This window comes from Homarus americanus, unplaced genomic scaffold (assembly GCF_018991925.1).
Source record: "Homarus americanus isolate GMGI-L3 unplaced genomic scaffold, GMGI_Hamer_2.0 scaffold52687, whole genome shotgun sequence".
In the NCBI taxonomy this organism is placed as follows: Eukaryota; Metazoa; Arthropoda; class Malacostraca; order Decapoda; family Nephropidae; genus Homarus; species Homarus americanus.
The window spans coordinates 576,444-595,066 of record NW_024734362.1 but is presented as its reverse complement, the minus strand read 5'-3'; the positions used below and the strand labels follow the sequence as shown (position 1 = coordinate 595,066).

The 18,623-nt window shown below is 46.6% G+C and overlaps 2 protein-coding genes across 2 annotated transcripts; both read right to left on the bottom strand.

Annotated features, from left to right (window-relative positions):
* Positions 1-2,443: 2,443 nt before the first annotated feature.
* On the bottom strand, positions 2,444-5,176 carry LOC121870232. Its single transcript, XM_042372014.1, has 3 exons — positions 5,132-5,176; positions 3,661-3,733; positions 2,444-3,442 (listed from the first exon to the last, which is right to left on the bottom strand). Exons 1-3 carry the CDS (start codon positions 5,174-5,176, stop codon positions 2,961-2,963), a joined length of 600 nt encoding a protein of 199 aa, XP_042227948.1. The 3' UTR covers positions 2,444-2,960.
* Positions 5,177-9,603: 4,427 nt separating this feature from the next.
* Positions 9,604-17,108, bottom strand: LOC121870216 (elastin-like). The gene is made up of 4 exons (XM_042371992.1): positions 16,929-17,108; positions 15,153-15,494; positions 13,165-13,506; positions 9,604-10,185 (listed from the first exon to the last, which is right to left on the bottom strand). Exons 1-4 carry the CDS (start codon positions 17,106-17,108, stop codon positions 9,604-9,606), a joined length of 1,446 nt encoding a protein of 481 aa, XP_042227926.1.
* Between the last annotated feature and the right edge of the window lie 1,515 nt (positions 17,109-18,623).

Sequence of the window (18,623 nt, the reverse complement as noted above, 5' to 3'; positions counted from 1 at the left end):
TTGTATTGATCGCCTGTGTGTCTGTGTCCTTGTATTGATCGCCTGTGTGTCTGTGTCCTTGTATTGATCGCCTGTGTGTCTGTGTCCTTGTATTGATCGCCTGTGTGTCTGTGTCCTTGTATTGATCGCCAATAGCCCCCTGTTGGCAGGTGAGTTGCCACTCCTTGTTATTTTTTTTTACCTTTTTTGCTCTGTATTAGTTTGATTATTCAACTTTTTGTGCTTGTGTCATAGAGTAGCTTTTTATAATAATTTGGACTACAACAGAGCACTAACAGTAAATTATAAATATTCTATTGTGAACGATACTTCACTAAAAGCCATAACTATTAAAAAGTGTTTGTTTGGCTGAGGAAGATGATCTTAGGGACACGTTAGGTGGAGTCTCCCTGTGTTTGTTTTCTACATTTGAATAATTCTCAAGAATTAATGCAGTAATACGTCTACTTTCACCGTATTACTTACACTTCACTCCCTAATCCACCACAGAAACGTTGCTACTCACCTTGCGCTGTATACAACCAGTTACCTAGAAGTTCGTCACATACTCACATTACTTAGCATTCATGTTATTAAGAAATAGATACTTTTTATTCCATGAGCACAATTCATTGGAAATCCTGTAAGCGTGGTTGAGCTTCAGTTATTTCACGCTATCCGCCACACTTTACATGTTCGGTGAGTGAAAGGACTCTGTGACCAGCGTGAACCTCATCACCATGTCCTGAACAATTTGTAGCCTGAATTTTAAGTTATGTATTAGGGTAGAGTACCATGACGAGCAGGAATTGTCCAAGTGATATTGGATGAGCGCCAAGCAAAGGGTCCTGTACAGGCAGCAGCTGACAGGCATTTGGCTCCCAAGAGGTAGAACATGAGACCTGCAGGTGATTATAAATTTATATTATTTTCTTAAACTTGCGTAAATTACACATACATACTGCATGTTAGGGATGTACTCTACCAATTTTTAATAATTTTTCTTTAAAAGTACCTCTTTCAAGGAGTTGACACACACGTTTAGTGTGAGTAGGATTCGTTTAGGCAAATAGTATATGGTAGGAAAGGAAGTACAGTACAGGATCAGAGACAATTTATGACTGATGTCTCACCACGAAGGAATTTATCAAAGATATGAACATAAACAACAATGGCTGGAGTAAAGTTGGAAAAACTCTTGGTCCGCTGAGGCAGGAACTGGTGGCGTGGCTGGAAGGGCTCTGTTCTGTCAAGAGAACTTTGTTCACGTATCACTAACATGAAATAAACATAAGAACATAAGAAAATAAGGAGTCTGCAATAGGCCGGTTGGCCTGTGCAATGTGCGTGGCAGCTCCTGTCGAGAGTTACTACCACTCTCTATCATCCATGAATCTATCCAGCCTCCCTTTGAAACTTTCCAGCGTTCCAGCACTTACTACAAAGTTGCTAAGCTTGTTCCACTCGTCCACCACCCTATTTGTAAACCAGTTCCTTCCTATCTCCCTCCTAAACTTATCCAACTTGAATCCGTTGTTCCGAGTCCTATCCTGCTCGGATATTATAAGAACTTTATCTATATCACCTTTATTGATTCTTTTCACCCACTTGAATACTTCTATCATATCTCCCCGCACTCTTCGTCTTTCTAGGGAATGCAAGTTTAGTTTCTTTAACCTATCCTCATATGGAAGGTCACCACGGGGTATCGGTTTTTAATGTCTTTTAGTTAATCATTTCGGTTGTCAGCTATTTTTAATGATCGTGCCGGATTTTATATATCTAATGATACTGGTAATACTGCATCTTCAACCTTGGAACATATCCTAATGTAGAAGTGAAGGAAACACGACTAAGAGATGGAACTTTATTCCAGACGTTTCGTCAAAACTTTTTCAAAGGAATGATACATACATACATACATACATACATACATACATACATCCCAAGTGACAGAAGTGAAAAAGGTTCAGTGGAATGACAAGTGGACGTAACTTGGAAGTGAGTAGTAGAGGTAGAAATAGGTGCAGTGCACTTAACACAGTATGCCCGATTGTTATAGGATTGTAGTACAGACCAAGGATTCCGGGGCCACCAGGCGTGAACCGGCTGGTTAATTCCAATGTTAACCAGGTTGGTTCATGTATATTATATTGGGCTTTAGTAACGAAACCCAATTGAAGTTTCCTTTTTATTAAAAAGTATTATTTGTATAATTCCATAATTCCTGAGTGTAGATCAACAGTAAGTTCCACTATTTATGAGTGTGATGAGAAAGGGACGGCGTCTACGTAACTAGACGTGAATCAACGTCCGTTTGATATTAGTTTGTGAGTGAGACTTTGAGTAGTGACCCATCGGAGGAGAATGGAATAGACGCGTCGCCCTCTTTCGAGGGAAGACGGAGCCATCCACTGCGGCTCTCAAATGTCTTCCTCTAGTCAAGGATAATAATAATAAATAATAATAATTAATGGTTTATTGAAAGAGCTTGGCAGCCAGAAGGCTGAAAATATACAGTTACATATTTGGGGAATGGGTTTCGAATTACAAATATCAAGCGACTGCCCACTTTGGGTGGCCAGGAGCCGGCTACTTTATGCCTTTACTCAGCATAGTATGACGCAGCTTCCCGTGGGCACACCTTATCACGTGCATTGAACATGTCACCTCATAGCCAGTGGAAAGTCACAGGGGATGACTCAGTATATAAATCAAATGTAATTAACCCATTTATATAATTCTTATGTTTATGAAACAAGGGCCATTACAGGCGTGGGGATACAGATTTCACTGACTTAGTCTTGAGTGGGAAGCATTTATCAAAGCAAGCATTGAAGATGCAAGAGAAGTTGCAGCTGTTCACGTTAGGGTTGTCGGAGGCATAGACAAGATCCCAGTTAGCATTCATAAGGTTGTTTTAAAAAGGGAGCATGTTGTCGGTGCAGTAGTCTCTGTATTGTATTGAGACTCTACCTGACCTATAAAAAGAAGCTGAGAATAGAAACTAAAAGTGATGAGGAAAGCAGTGGCAGGATCGAGGAATACAGCACTGCTTCGTTGGTCATCTCGGCACAGTCCCCCAGTAGTGTCGCGTTGAGGAATTTAGGAAGGATAAAGATGTCAGTTTTCAATTTTTTTATATATTTAGCCCAGTGTTGACACTCACAGCTGGCATGTTCCATGAAGCGTAAGTAAAGTCTCTTTTTCTTCCCAGGTTCATCTTCATTGAACACACACATATTTATTTCCTCCTCCTCCTCAGTTTTCATACCCCAGAATTTCTTTGAGGGACAGGGGGAGAGGTCGTGGCGACATTTACGCACAGGCAAGGGAGGGCCCACTTCCTGCAACTGGATATTTAAATTATAGAGTGGATTCAGACCCTCCTTGAGTTTAAGCCAAGGCACGTATGTGACAATAGGTTCAGTGGCCTCTGTCTCTGGCTGCTCGATCCATTTATCTGTAAAAAAAAAAAATCTTTCCTAACAGGAATCCAGTCTCAAGCAATGACCTAGACTGGCTTTCTACCAGTGCTGAGACATGGATATTTCAGTTGTCAGCCAGTGACAAGAACCCCCTAGGGTGGCTGATATACTCTTAGCACTCACACAACATCAAACATACCAGTTGAATGACTGTGATAGAACTAGCCCTCAAACTACAGCTTAAAGTACATACCAGCTAGGACGAGGCCTGCCAGAAGTTCTTGATACAAAATAATTGCCAGAAGCAGAGACCTCATCATGGCTGGCTGTAAACAACAAACAGAGTTAACGTGTGCAGGGAAGTAAATATGAGCACAACACATCTACAGTATATTGCAATGTTATTCCAAAGTTTGCTAAACGAAGTTACATTAATAAATATATAATTTTGAAAATAATTCATAGGACTGATTTTTTTTATTAGAGAGAGGTGTGTCTGCAACTTACACTTCGTGAATGGAAGAACAAAAAGTTATTTTGGCAACAGCAATAAACCATTGATAATTATCAATGGTTTATTGCTGTTGCCAAAATAACTTTTTGTTCTGATTATAATCAGTATGCAAAATAATATTATAATTTTGATTTCGAATAAACCTCGGTGACAGTGTCTTTAGTAACAAGAAATGTGTGTGGGTTTTTTTTAAGATAATGCCTAGGGCCCGTATACACAAAACGTTTATGCTAATGACATAGTAATACTGTTAGCTAGCAGTAAAATTTAAGTTATACACAGGGCTTAACTAGCAAACTTTTACCGCACAACTAGTGTTTAAGTACCGCTAAACGAGTTCATCATATAAAATGGTCTTATGGCTGAATAACCTCAATACAATTTTGAAGATTAATTTCAATGTTTACATTATATACATTGTGATAATTAAAATAAAAAATAAATAATCTATGCGGTTTAAAGATGTCTTGAATAAAGACGAAAGCTAAGGTGCTCCGTTGTTTCCCTTTTCCCCGTGTGATTTTATCAAGATTTATCTTATCCACGTTTTCACTGTGGAGCTACATGAAATATATATATATATATATATATATATATATATATATATATATATATATATATATAGAGAGAGAGAGAGAGATACTGTACCGATGCGCGAGACCTACACCAGATACACAATTGTATTACACATTATATATCTGTACATAAGAATCGTAACAAACTCGTTAGAATGTACAAAAAAAAAAATTATATTATTTATAACACAGGAAGAAGGATTGAAGAAGTAATAAAAAAGATAAATTGGCTGGCCATTGTCACCAGAACTTAACGCTCAATTATCACTCACCTACGTACTGCAATAGATACCGATGCCAGACACTTGCATCAGGTAGGGTTAAGTGGATACCGTAGGGAAGACTTAAATTCTGTGTGGATTGTAAAAATAGCCTTTTATGCTTCCCATCCAAAAAGATTTGGCCGAATTTTGGCCAAAAATGAAAAACTGTTTAGCCGTGAAGCTTTTCGCATACAGGTATCTGGCAAACCAGATGCCACGCACTGTGCTTGCAGAATTATCCTAGCTTATGTCAGCTATTTTAATCCGAGTTGTGGACTTCGTAAGTCTTTAGTGAATCACCACTGCAGGAGTTAATGAACTTTTAAGTACTTACGATGTTCGTAAGATCAGTGATGAATACAACGCACTAACCCAGCTGCAGAGTGCACACTGCCGCACTGCGCCCAGCGCTGCCATTCATTCCTCAACTCTATGACGTCATTCTTCCTCACGTTTTCGTTGGGTATTAATGGACATTAAAGAGCATGAATTTTAGGTATAACTACTGTAATGTCTTGGCAAACTATACATATGCGCATACAAAAACCCCACAACCATATAATATTATAACATAACATGGGAACATTAAACACTAATTGAACAAAAAATATCAAATAGAAGTTAGCGTCCTCTGATTTGGTGTAAAATTTATACATCCACCCTGGAATTTCACAGCCTCAGACGAGGCTATTAATGAATTAATAGAGGGAGTTTGCAGAGTTTTTCTGGATTTTTTTTCATTAAATTCAATTTAGAAAATAGTCTCTCTGCATCTGCATTGGATGTTGGAAGAGACAATACCTGCAAAGCAAATGTACAAAGGTCCTTAAATTGGGAAACACCTACACCGTCCTTAAGTTCCCCTAGTTTTGTATAAACGTCCACTATGTCACTGCTGTCCTTAATCTCGGGTGGTATAGCAATCACATCTAAGTCTCTCCATTGATCATTTAAAACTTGTATACTGCCTTCACAAAGTCGTCTAAGGATGGCATTGTGGAGGTATGAGATATTGGTTCACACTCAGGATGGGATGGAGAAAGGAAACTCACAATGTGCTCACTGTATACATATTGTATTGGATGTACAATGCAGCTTGTTGCTGTGTAGGTAGCATGGTAATAAGCGTTGAGTAGAGAGAGCTGGGTGGTGAAGGTGCCCATTGGAGGGACACACGGCTTGAGGGACGCCAAGTCGTTGGCGGGAGCGGCAGCCGCCAGGCTGGCGTGGAGGAGATGGTGTTGCTTGAAGGTGGCACTGGGTAGAAAAGAGGGTGGTCACAGCGGTGTCAGGTCTTATATGGCGGGGGTAGGCGTGGGTAGATAGTTGACCCCCGCTCCATGGGTGGCGCTGGAGGCGTAGGCTGGGGAATTCGAGAAGGTTCGGTGCTTGTAGGGGAAGAATCAACTACAGCATCTCCTTATTGGATTTATTACCAATACTCTATTTGATGACAGAAATTAACACATCCATAAAAACTTACTGCCAAACTCAAATCTTTGACGCAATTGCACACAAAGGTTTATCATGAAGATACGACATCTGAATTGTACATCCTTGACCATATTAGGGAGTTCTCTATATTGTTCACTTTAGCCGAGTATTGTTGCTCCCAAGTAAATTTGGCCAATTGGGAGGTGATTTTCTTCATTTCTGGGATCAACTGCATCAAGATTACCAGTTTGAAAAACTTCATGGCGACAAAAATATCCCAAAAGATTCCTGTAAAGCTGACATATACTATCGTGTAACAAATGTTTAGTTGGTGACTCTCTCTGAAACAGTAGATTTAACTTGTTACAATTGGGCAATATGAAATTAAGAAAATTGTAGTACAGGTAAAGGGTCCCCAAGACTCTCTGCTATTTGTTGTACGACCACCAATCTTTCCTCTGATTCTTTTAAAGTAAAAAACATTTTTAGGGCTGCCACTGCTCTAATACTCTTTCAACTGCCTGGTGGAATGATAACCAGCTGGTCTGATTAACATGCAGAACTTTGTGTGGTTTGACAGTACAGAATGATTAAATTCCTTAAATTCATGTTGTCGTTTAGCACTATGGAAAAAATAGGTATATAAGTCTGATCATGTCTTCACAACGCCGTGGTAGCGTCTTTGCAGCTTCTGAGGCGCATAAGTGAATAGAATGACAAATACATTTCAATACCAGGAATAGTGATATGTAGTCTGCTGCTTACAGAATTGTGTTCTCCCATAATGTTACTAGCGCCATCAAAGCCAATCAGGTTCTCATGTGGAATTCGGTGTGTTTCTAATGTTTTCATAATTAAATTATACAACTTTTCCCCTGTTGACCCTGTAGATGATTCATCACCATATACATTGATCATCTCTAATAACCCAGATTTAATGCTGTTTGTGGTTGAATCCCAAAATCTTACAAGAACAGAGGATGCTTTCATCGTACTAATGTCTGTTGTTTCGTCAACAATAATGGACAATTTACTTTCTCTAAGTTTATCTACTAAATCCTCGGTGACACACCATCCTAACGTCCTCACAACCTCTGTGGATTTTGTTCTTTTCTTGTTCATGCCTTGAGCAATTGCAGAATCAGGAAACATCCTCTTCATGAGGTCTACTAAATGATCTACAGTGGTAAATGGCAAGTTGTGCTCGGCTATAAAGCAAGCAAAAAGAATTGTTGCTATGGCTACTCCATTTGCTGCATAGTTCCCATGGTGGACCGGGATCCTCTCCTGCTGGACCTTCTGTTGTTCCGAGGCCTCATAAACTGAATGCATCTTTGTCGTTTAGTGACGTTTGATGGCTGTCGACTCTGCCCTCACTTCCCTCTTGCATATTTTGCAAAAGGCCCTAGATGGATTGTCTTCAACACGGGACAACCAGGGCTAGAAATCTTCATTGTTCAGCCATGCATCTCTGAAGCTCCGCTTCGCAGCCATCACCACCCGCAATAGGAGATTTGATCAACTTTTGTGTAGTCTCCCCTGCAAACCCAAGAATAACTAAATCAGTGAATAATTGCCATGATCGTTCTAGGCTACTTGCATAGTCCTTTATAAGTGAAGGAAAATAATGTATATTTGGCCCTTTGGAAAAATAAAAGCAACAAATGAACAGGGTGTAAAGATTTCATTTATCTAATCATTTCTGTTGATACACTGATAAAAGAAAACGGTTAAGGTGTAAGTAACTGCTACATAGGTGATGAAAGCTGTGATTAATTACATGCCAATTACATAAATAAATATATCCTTACCGGCTTGTAGATAGAGTTCTGTGAGTACGTCTAGCTGATGATGAGAACTCTTACCATATCCAATGACGAGAACAAGGTGGGGTTTCCACAGCAATCGAGGGTCCCATGTTGACTTTCCACGCCATTTATTACCCACAATCCATTTATACTATACATTATCTGTTGATATTTACTAAAGGAGTTGATAAAAAAGTCATATATATTACTGAAGAAAAAATTATTAAATCCTTTACATTTTATATGCATTTCTTGAACAATGAGGAATATATTCCTCATGGCATCTCTGACGTAGAATGTGGACGGCCTCTCCTCATGACGTCACCAACTGTCATATGTTTTCCTCGTTAGCAGACGATATTCCTCAAAACGGCAGCCCTGAATGCGCCGCGGGCAGTGCTCCCACACAGGGTTGCAAGACGAAAGATGTACGACAAGCTTCACGGCCAATCTCACGCCATCTCACGGCCAAAACGCTCGAAATTCGGCCGAAAGTTTTTGGATGGGAAGCATGTGGGGTACGTTGTATTTGGGTTCACACTCAGGATGGGATGGAGAAAGGAAACTCACAATGTGCTCTCTGTATACATGTTGTATTGGATGTACAATGCAGCTTGGTGCTGGGAAGTGGCAGCATGGTTACAAGCTTGATGTAGAGAGAGCTGGTTGGTGAGGGTGCTCAGAGGAGGACAGCTTGTGGGTCGCCTTGCTCGCCGGCGGGAGCGAGGGCCGCCAGGCAGCGGCTCTTGCGGGCACTAAAGCCACTGGGAGGGCCCCTGGGACGGCACCTATGGGCACCCCCGCCCCTGTGAGGGTTCGTGGAGTCGCCGTCGCCCTAGAGAGGGCCCCTGGGGTCTCCACCGACCCAGGGTGAGCCCCTGATATCGCCGCCGCCCATAGTAGCTTACCTGGGGGACCGCCGCCTCTGGAAAGGTCCCTAGGGAGTCCACCACTCCTGGCAGGGCCCCTGGGGGCGCCGCCGCCCCTGCAAGGAACCCTGGATTAACCGAGGTCCCTGGGAGGGTCCATGAGGCCACCACCGCCCATGCGAGGACCCCTAGTTGCGTCGCTTCACCTGGGAGGGCCATTGGAGTCGCCTTTGCCACAGGGAGGTCTCCTAGGGGTGTTGCAGCCCCTGGTAGGGCTCCTAAAGTCGTCACCGACCCTGAGAGAGCCCCTGGGGTCGCCACAGCCTGTGCAGTCGTGGCAGCCCTTGACCCGGCCCCTGGGGTCACTGTCTCTGTAGGGCCCTTGGAGCACATGTTTTTTTTTTTCATTATTTAGAACAATGGAAGATATGACGTTAAATAACTCTGTCCATCGCATTTCCAGTATCATCGCCTCATGAACAATGTAAAGGAGAATAAATATCCAACAGGAAAACATAAGTTGGGGTGTTGCGCTGACTGACTGCTCTGTTCTCCTACTGGCTGTAATTTGGTGGATAAACATTCTAGTCCACCAATCACAGTTAAGTGAGGGATTGCTGGACGTATGGAATACAGTATGTACACCACCACGACCAAGCAAGTTATTGGATTAAGGAAGGGGCACCCCTGTTATGGCCCCGGGGATCCCCTTATAGGGCCATTGAGGTCGTCGCTATCCCTGGGAGGGCCCCTGGGGGGCCACCGCACCTGCCAATGCCCCTGTGGTCACCTCTACCTCTTGGAGGGCTCTTGGGGGCATTAGAGCCACTGGGAGGGCCCCTGGGACGACCCCTGTGGGCACCCTCGCCCCTGTGACGGTCCGTCGAGTCGCCGTCACCCTAGAGAGGGCCCCTGGGGTCGCCACCGACACCAGGGTGAGCCCCTGATATCGCTGCCGCCCATAGTAGCTTACCTGGGGGACCGCCACCACTGGAAAGGTCCCTAGGGGGTCCACCACTCCTGGCAGGGCTGCTGGGGGCGCCGCCGCCCCTGCAAGGAACTCTGGATTAACCGAGGTCCCTGGGAGGGCCCATGAGAAAACTACCGCCCATGCGAGGGCCCCTAGGTGCATTGCTTCACCTGGGAGGCCCATTGGAGTCGCCGCTGCCACAGGGAGGGCCCCTAGGGGTGTTGCAGCCCCTGGTAGGGCTCCTGAAGTCGTCACTGCCCCTAGGAGAGCCCCTGGGGTCGCCAAAGCCCCTGCAGTCGCTACTACCCTTGACTTGGCCCCTGGGGTCACTGTCTCTGTGGTGTCCTTGGGGCAAATGTTTTCTTTTTTTTCATTATTTAGAACAATGGGACATATGACGTTAAATAAATCGCTGTCCATCACATTTCCAGTATCATCGCCTTATGAACAATGTAAAGAGAATAAATATCCAACAGGAAAACATAAGTTGGGGTGTTGTGCTGACTGACTGCTCTGTTCTCCTATTGGCTGTAATATGGTGGGTAAACATTCTAGTCCACCAATCACAGTTAAGCGAGGGATTGCTGGACAGAACAATGGGAGATATGACGTTAAATAACTCACCACCCATAGCATTTCCAGTATCATCGCCTCATGAACAGTAAAGGAGAATAAATATCCAACAGGAAAACATAAGTTGGGGTGTTGTGCTGACTGACTGCTCTGTTCTCCTATTGGCTATAATATGGTGGGTAAACATTCTAGTCCACCAATCACAGTTAAGCGAGGGATTGCTGGACAGAACAATGGGAGATATGACGTTAAATAACTCACCACCCATAGCATTTCCAGCATCATCGCCTCATGAACAGTAAAGGAGAATAAATATCCAACAGGAAAACATAAGTTGGGGTGTTGTGCTGACTGACTGCTCTGTTCCCCTATTGGCTGTAATTTGGTGGGTAAGCATTCTAGTCCACCAATCACAGTAAAGTAAGGGATTGCTGGACGTATGCAATACAGTATGTACAACACCACGACCAAGCAAGTTATTTGGCTTAAGGGAAGGGGCGCCCCTGGTAGGGCCCCGGGGGATCCCCTTCTAGGGCCCCTTGGGTCATCACTACCCCTGGGATGGCCCCTGTGGCGCAACCACACCTGCCTATACCCCTGTGGTCGCCGGTGCCTCATGGAGGGCTCTTGGGGCACTACAACCACTGGGAGGGCCCCTGGGACGACCACGGTAGGTACCCCGCCCCTGCGAGGGTCCCTGGAGTCGCCATCACCCTAGAGAGGGCCCCTGGGGTCGCCACCGACCCAGGGTGAGCCCCTGATATCGCCGCTGCCCATAGTAGCTTACCTGGTGGACCGCTGCCCCTGGAAAGGTCCCTAGGGGTTCCACCACTCCTGGCAGGGCCCCTGGTGGCGCCGCCGCCCCTGCAAGGAACCCTGGATTAACCGAGGTCCCTGGGAGGGCCCATGAGGCCACCACCGCCCATGCGAAGGCCCCTAGGTGCGTCGCTTCACCTGGGAGGGCCATTGGAGTCGCCGTTGCCACAGGGAGGTCTCCTAGGGGTGTTGCAGCCCCTGGTGCGGCTCCTCAAGTCTTCATCGCCCCTGAGAGAGCCCCTGGGGTCGGTACAGCCGCTGCAGTTGCTATTGCCCTTGACCTGCCCACTGGGGTCCCTGTCTCTGTAGGGCCCTTGAGGCAAATTTTTTTTTTTTCATTATTTAGAACAATGGGAGATATGACGTTAAATAACTCGCTGTCCATCGCATTTCCAGTATCATCATCGCCTTATGAACAATGTAAAGAGAATAAATATCCAACAGGAAAACATAAGTTGGGGTGTTGTGCTGACTGACTGCTCTGTTCTCCTATTGGCTGTAATATGGTGGGTAAACATTCTAGTCCACCAATCACAGTTAAGCAAGGGATTGCTGGACAGAACAATGGGAGATATGACGAAAAATAACTCACCACCCATCGCATTTCCAGTATCAACCCCTCATGAACAATGTAAAGGAGAATAAATATCCAACAGGAAAACATAAGTTGGGGTGTTGTGCTGACTGACTGCTCTCTTCTCCTATTGGCTGTAATATGGTGGGTAAACATTCTAGTCCACCAATCACAGTTAAGCAAGGGATTGCTGGACAGAACAATGGAGATATGACGCAACAACTCACCAGCACCACTCCCATTTCCAGTATCATTCTCAAGAACAGTAAAGTGAGAATAAATATTCAACAGAAAACAAGGTTAGTGTTGTGCCGACGACTGTTCTTGGTTCCCTTTATTGGTCGTAATTTGGTGGGTAAGTTCTAGTCCACTCAATCAAAGTTGCTTAGGATTATGGACAGAACAATGGAGATATGATTTGCAATAACTGATCGTCCATCGCGATTTCCAGTATCATCGCCATGAACAGTAAAGGAGAAAATTATCCAGTCAGAAACACATAAGTTAGTGCTTTAAAAGGACTGACTGCTCTGTTCTATTGGCTGTAATTTGGTGGTAATATTCTAGTCCACTAATCATGCTGTTGGTGGGATTGCTGGACAGAACAATGGGAGATATGACGTTAAATAACTCACTGTCCATCGCATTTCCAGTATCATCGCCTCATGAACAGTAAAGGAGAAAAATTATCCAACAGGAAAACATAAGTTGGGGTGTTGTGCTGACTGACTGCTCTGTTCCCCTATTGGCTGTAATTTGGTGGGTAAACATTCTAGTCCACCAATCACAGTTAAGCGAGGGATTGCTGGACAGAACAATGGGAGATATGACGTTATATAACTCGCTGTCCATCGCATTTCCAGTATCATCGCCTCATGAACAGTAAAGGAGAATAAATATCCAACAGGAAAACATAAGTTGGGGTGTTGTGCTGACTGACTGCTCTGTTCCCCTATTGGCTGTAATTTGGTGGGTAAGCATTCTAGTCCACCAATCACAGTAAAGTAAGGGATTGCTGGACGTATGCAATACAGTATGTACAACACCACGACCAAGCAAGTTATTTGGCTTAAGGGAAGGGGCGCCCCTGGTAGGGCCCTGGGGGATCCCCTTCTAGGGCCCCTTGGGTCATCACTACCCCTGGGATGGCCTCTGTGGCGCAACCACACCTGCCTATACCCCTGTGGTCGCCGGTGCCTCATGGAGGGCTCTTGGGGCACTGTCCACTGAGTCCCTAGGACGACCACGGTAGGTGCCCGCCCTGCGAGGGTCCCTGAGCGCCATCACCCCAGAGAGGCCCCCTGGGGTCGCCACCGACCCAGAGTGAGCCCCTGATATCGCCGCTGCCCATAGTAGCTTACCTGGTGGACCGCTGCCCCTGGAAAGGTCTCTAGGGGTTCCACCACTCCTGGCAGGGCCCCTGGTGGCGCCGCCGCCCATGCAAGGAACCCTGGATTAACCGAGGTCCCTGGGAGGGCCCATGAGGCCACCACCGCCCATGCGAGGGCCCCTATGTGCGTCGATTCACCTGGGAGGGCCATTGGAGTCGCCGTTGCCACAGGGAGGTCTCCTAGGGGTGTTGCAGCCCCTGGTGCGGCTCCTGAAGTCTTCACCGCCCCTGAGAGAGCCCCTGGGGTCGGTACAGCCGCTGCAGTTGCTATTGCCCTTGACCTGCCCACTGGGGTCCCTGTCTCTGTAGGGCCCTTGAGGCAAATGTTTTTTTTTTTTTCATTATTTAGAACAATGGGAGATATGACGTTAAATAACTCGCTGTCCATCGCATTTCCAGTATCATCGCCTTATGAACAATGTAAAGAGAATAAATATCCAACAGGAAAACATAAGTTGGGGTGTTGTGCTGACTGACTGCTCTGTTCTCCTATTGGCTGTAATATGGTGGGTAAACATTCTAGTCCACCAATCACAGTTAAGCGAGGGATTGCTGGACAGAACAATGGGAGATATGACGTTAAATAACTCACCACCCATCGCATTTCCAGTATCATCGCCTCATGAACAGTAAAGGAGAATAAATATCCAACAGGAAAACATAAGTTGGGGTGTTGTGCTGACTGACTGCTCTGTTCCCCTATTGGCTGTAATTTGGTGGGTAAACATTCTAGTCCACCAATCACAGTTAAGCGAGGGATTGCTGGACAGAACAATGGGAGATATGACGTTAAATAACTCACCACCCATCGCATTTCCAGTATCATCGCCTCATGAACAGTAAAGGAGAATAAATATCCAACAGGAAAACATAAGTTGGGGTGTTGTGCTGACTGACTGCTCTGTTCCCTTATTGGCTGTAATTTGGTGGGTAAACATTCTAGTCCACCAATCACAGTTAAGCGAGGGATTGCTGGACAGAACAATGGGAGATATGACGTTAAATAACTCACCACCCATAGCATTTCCAGTATCATCGCCTCATGAACAGTAAAGGAGAATAAATATCCAACAGGAAAACATAAGTTGGGGTGTTGTGCTGACTGACTGCTCTGTTCCCCTATTGGCTGTAATTTGGTGGGTAAGCATTCTAGTCCACCAATCACAGTAAAGTAAGGGATTGCTGGACAGAACAATGGGAGATATGACGTTAAATAACTCACTGTCCATCGCATTTCCAGTATCATCGCCTCATGAACAGTAAAGGAGAATAAATATCCAACAGGAAAACATAAGTTGGGGTGTTGTGCTGACTGACTGCTCTGTTCCCCTATTGGCTGTAATTTGGTGGGTAAACATTCTAGTCCACCAATCACAGTTAAGCGAGGGATTGCTGGACAGAACAATGGGAGATATGACGTTAAATAACTCACTGTCCATCGCATTTCCAGTATCATCGCCTCATGAACAGTAAAGGAGAATAAATATCCAACAGGAAAACATAAGTTGGGGTGTTGTGCTGACTGACTGCTCTGTTCCCCTATTGGCTGTAATTTGGTGGGTAAGCATTCTAGTCCACCAATTACAGTAAAGTAAGGGATTGCTGGACGTATGCAATACAGTATGTACAACACCACGACCAAGCAAGTTATTTGGCTTAAGGGAAGGGGCGCCCCTGGTAGGGCCCCGGGGGATCCCCTTCTAGGGCCCCTTGGGGCATCACTACCCCTGGGATGGCCCCTGTGGCGCAAACACACCTGCCTATACCCCTGTGGTCGCCAGTGCCTCATGGAGGGCTCTTGGGGGCACTACAACCACTGGGAGGGCCCCTGGGACGACCACGGTAGGTACCCCGCCCCTGCGAGGGTCCCTGGAGTCGCCATCACCCTAGAGAGGGCCCCTGGGGTCGCCACCGACCCAGGGTGAGCCCCTGATATCGCCGCTGCCCATAGTAGCTTACCTGGTGGACCGCTGCCCCTGGAAAGGTCTCTAGGGGTTCCACCACTCCTGGCAGGGCCCCTGGTGGCGCCGCCGCCCATGCAAGGAACCCTGGATTAACCGAGGTCCCTGGGAGGGCCCATGAGGCCACCACCGCCCATGCGAGGGCCCCTATGTGCGTCGATTCACCTGGGAGGGCCATTGGAGTCGCCGTTGCCACAGGGAGGTCTCCTAGGGGTGTTGCAGCCCCTGGTGCGGCTCCTGAAGTCTTCACCGCCCCTGAGAGAGCCCCTGGGGGCGGTACAGCCGCTGCAGTTGCTATTGCCCTTGACCTGCCCACTGGGGTCCCTGTCTCTGTAGGGCCCTTGAGGCAAATTTTTTTTTTTTCATTATTTAGAACAATGGGAGATATGACGTTAAATAACTCGCTGTCCATCGCATTTCCAGTATCATCGCCTTATGAACAATGTAAAGAGAATAAATATCCAACAGGAAAACATAAGTTGGGGTGTTGTGCTGACTGACTGCTTTGTTCTCCTATTGGCTGTAATATGGTGGGTAAACATTCTAGTCCACCAATCACAGTTAAGCGAGGGATTGCTGGACAGAACAATGGGAGATATGACGTTAAATAACTCACTGTCCATCGCATTTCCAGTATCATCGCCTCATGAATAGTAAAGGAGAATAAATATCCAACAGGAAAACATAAGTTGGGGTGTTGTGCTGACTGACTGCTCTGTTCCCCTATTGGCTGTAATTTGGTGGGTAAACATTCTAGTCCACCAATCACAGTTAAGCGAGGGATTGCTGGACAGAACAATGGGAGATATGACGTTAAATAACTCACCACCCATCGCATTTCCAGTATCATCGCCTCATGAACAGTAAAGGAGAATAAATATCCAACAGGAAAACATAAGTTGGGGTGTTGTGCTGACTGACTGCTCTGTTCCCTTATTGGCTGTAATTTGGTGGGTAAACATTCTAGTCCACCAATCACAGTTAAGCGAGGGATTGCTGGACAGAACAATGGGAGATATGACGTTAAATAACTCACCACCCATCGCATTTCCAGTATCATCGCCTCATGAACAGTAAAGGAGAATAAATATCCAACAGGAAAACATAAGTTGGGGTGTTGTGCTGACTGACTGCTCTGTTCCCTTATTGGCTGTAATTTGGTGGGTAAACATTCTAGTCCACCAATCACAGTTAAGCGAGGGATTGCTGGACAGAACAATGGGAGATATGACGTTAAATAACTCACTGTCCATCGCATTTCCAGTATCATCGCCTCATGAACAGTAAAGGAGAATAAATATCCAACAGGAAAACATAAGTTGGGGTGTTGTGCTGACTGACTGCTCTGTTCCCCTATTGGCTGTAATTTGGTGGGTAAGCATTCTAGTCCACCAATCACAGTTAAGTAAGGGATTCCTGGACGAATGCAATACAGTATGTACAACACCACGACCAAGCAAGTTATTTGGCTTAAGGGAAGGGGCGCCCCTAGTAGGTCCCCGGGGGATCACCTTCTAGGGCCCCTTGGGTCATCGCTACCCCTGGGATGGCCCCTGGGGCGCCACCACACCTGCCATTACCCCTGTGGTCGCCGTTGCCTCTTGTAGGGCTCTTCGGGGCACTACAACCACTGGGAGGGCCCCTGGGACGGCCCCGGTTGGCACCCCTGCCCCTGCGAGGGTCCCTGGAGTCGCCATCACCCTAGAGAAGGCCCCTGGGGTCGCCGCCGACCCAGGGTGAGCCCCTGATATCGCCGCCGCCCATAGTAGCTTACCTGGTGGACCGCCGCCACTGGAAAGGTCCCTAGGGTTTCCACCACTCCTGGCAGGGCCCCTGGTGGCGCCGCCGCCCCTGCAAGGAACCCTGGATTAACCGAGGTCCCTGGGAGGGCCCATGAGGCCACCACCGCCCATGCGAGGGCCCCTAGGTGCGTCGCTTCACCTGGGAGGGCCATTGGAGTCGCCGTTGCCACAGGGAGGTCTTCTAGGGGTGTTGCAGCCCCTGGTACGGCTCCTGAAGTCGCCCCCCCCCCCTTGAGAGAGCCCCTGGGGTCGGTACAGCCGCTGCAGTTGCTATTGCCCTTGACCTGCCCACTGGGGTCCCTGTCTCTGCAGGGCCCTTGGGGCAAATGTTTTTTTTTTCATTATTTAGAACAATGGGAGATATGACGTTAAATAACTCGCTGTCCATCGCATTTCCAGTATCATCGCCTTATGAACAATGTTAAAGGAGAATAAATATCCAACAGGAAAACATAAGTTGGGGTGTTGCGCTGACTGACTGCTCTGTTCTTCTATTGGCTGTAATATGGTGGGTAAACATTCTAGTCCACCAATCACAGTTAAGCAAGGGGTTGCTGGACAGAACAATGGGAGATATGACGTTAAATATCTCACTGCCCATCGCATTACCAGCATCATCGCCTCATGAACAATGTTAAAGGAGAATAAATATCCAACAGGAAAACATAAGTTGGGGTGTTGCGCTGACTGACTGCTCTGTTCCCCTATTGGCTGTAATTTGGTGGGTAAGCATTCTAGTCCACCAATCACAGTTAAGGGATTGCTGGACGTATGCAATACAGTATGTACAACACCACGACCAAGCAAGTTAATGGGCTTAAGAAGGGGGCGCCCCTGTTATGGCCCCGGGGGATCCCCTTCTAGGGCCCCTTGGGTCATCGCTGCCCCTGGGATGGCCCCTGGGGTGCCACCACACCTGCCAATGCCCTGAACACATCCCTCCTGCACTACTCACTGCCGAGTATGTTTTCGTCAGGCATGATGGTCACCGCAACCCGCTACAACGCCCCTACGATGGACCCTTCCTGGTTGTTACGTGTTCAGCGAAGTTCCACACGATTATCCGGAATGGCAGACACAACACCGTCAGCATAGACAGAGTCAAGCCGGCCACCTTACCCGTTGGGTCCCCAGCCCAGCAGCACCCCCAACAAACTACGCCTGCACCAGTCTACCCACAGTTACCACCTGCAGCAACACCCCACCCACAACATTTCTGGGCACCCTCTTTCCACCCTCAGGTACCCCTTGCTCCTGTCCTACACCCTGCTGTTGTCGTTGACCCTGTTGGTGTCATGGCCCCTGCCCCTGACCCAGTCTACCCAGCCAGTGACGCATTGTGAGTTTCTATTCTACCTCATTCCTGAGTGAGAGATATCTACAAGTACGTACATTTGTGTGCCCATACAGAGACAATAGACAACTAAAGAGTCCAATTGGGTGCGGTTGGTTGTGATTTGTGGTGGTGTATGGTACTACAGCTGGACCTGGCACAAGCAGCAAGTACACTCATGTGTACAATTCTGCTGTGCCTCGGGTTTTGGGAGCCTTACACGGTACCTGGTAGTCTAACTCGGGTCCTGGTAAACTTACTTGGGCGCTGGCAGCCTTACCCGGTCCCTGGGAGCCTTACACGGTCCCTGGTAGTCTAACTCGGGTCCTGGTAA

Coding starts and splice junctions, on each gene's coding strand:
- LOC121870232 (XM_042372014.1), bottom strand. CDS start 5,176: ATGGCAGCGCTGGGCGCAGTGCGGCAGTGTGCACTCTGCAGCTGG. Junction 3,734..5,131: donor AGTGTGCACTCTGCAGCTGG/GTTAGTGCGTTG, acceptor TGTTGTTTACAG/CCAGCCATGATGAGGTCTCT. Junction 3,443..3,660: donor GGCAGGCCTCGTCCTAGCTG/GTATGTACTTTA, acceptor TTTTTTTTACAG/ATAAATGGATCGAGCAGCCA.
- LOC121870216 (XM_042371992.1), bottom strand. CDS start 17,108: ATGGCCCTCCCAGGTGAAGCGACGCACCTAGGGGCCCTCGCATGGGCG. Junction 15,495..16,928: donor CAGTGGCGGCGGTCCACCAG/GTAAGCTACTAT, acceptor ATTTGCCTCAAG/GGCCCTACAGAGACAGGGAC. Junction 13,507..15,152: donor CAGGGGCAGCGGTCCACCAG/GTAAGCTACTAT, acceptor ATTTGCCTCAAG/GGCCCTACAGAGACAGGGAC.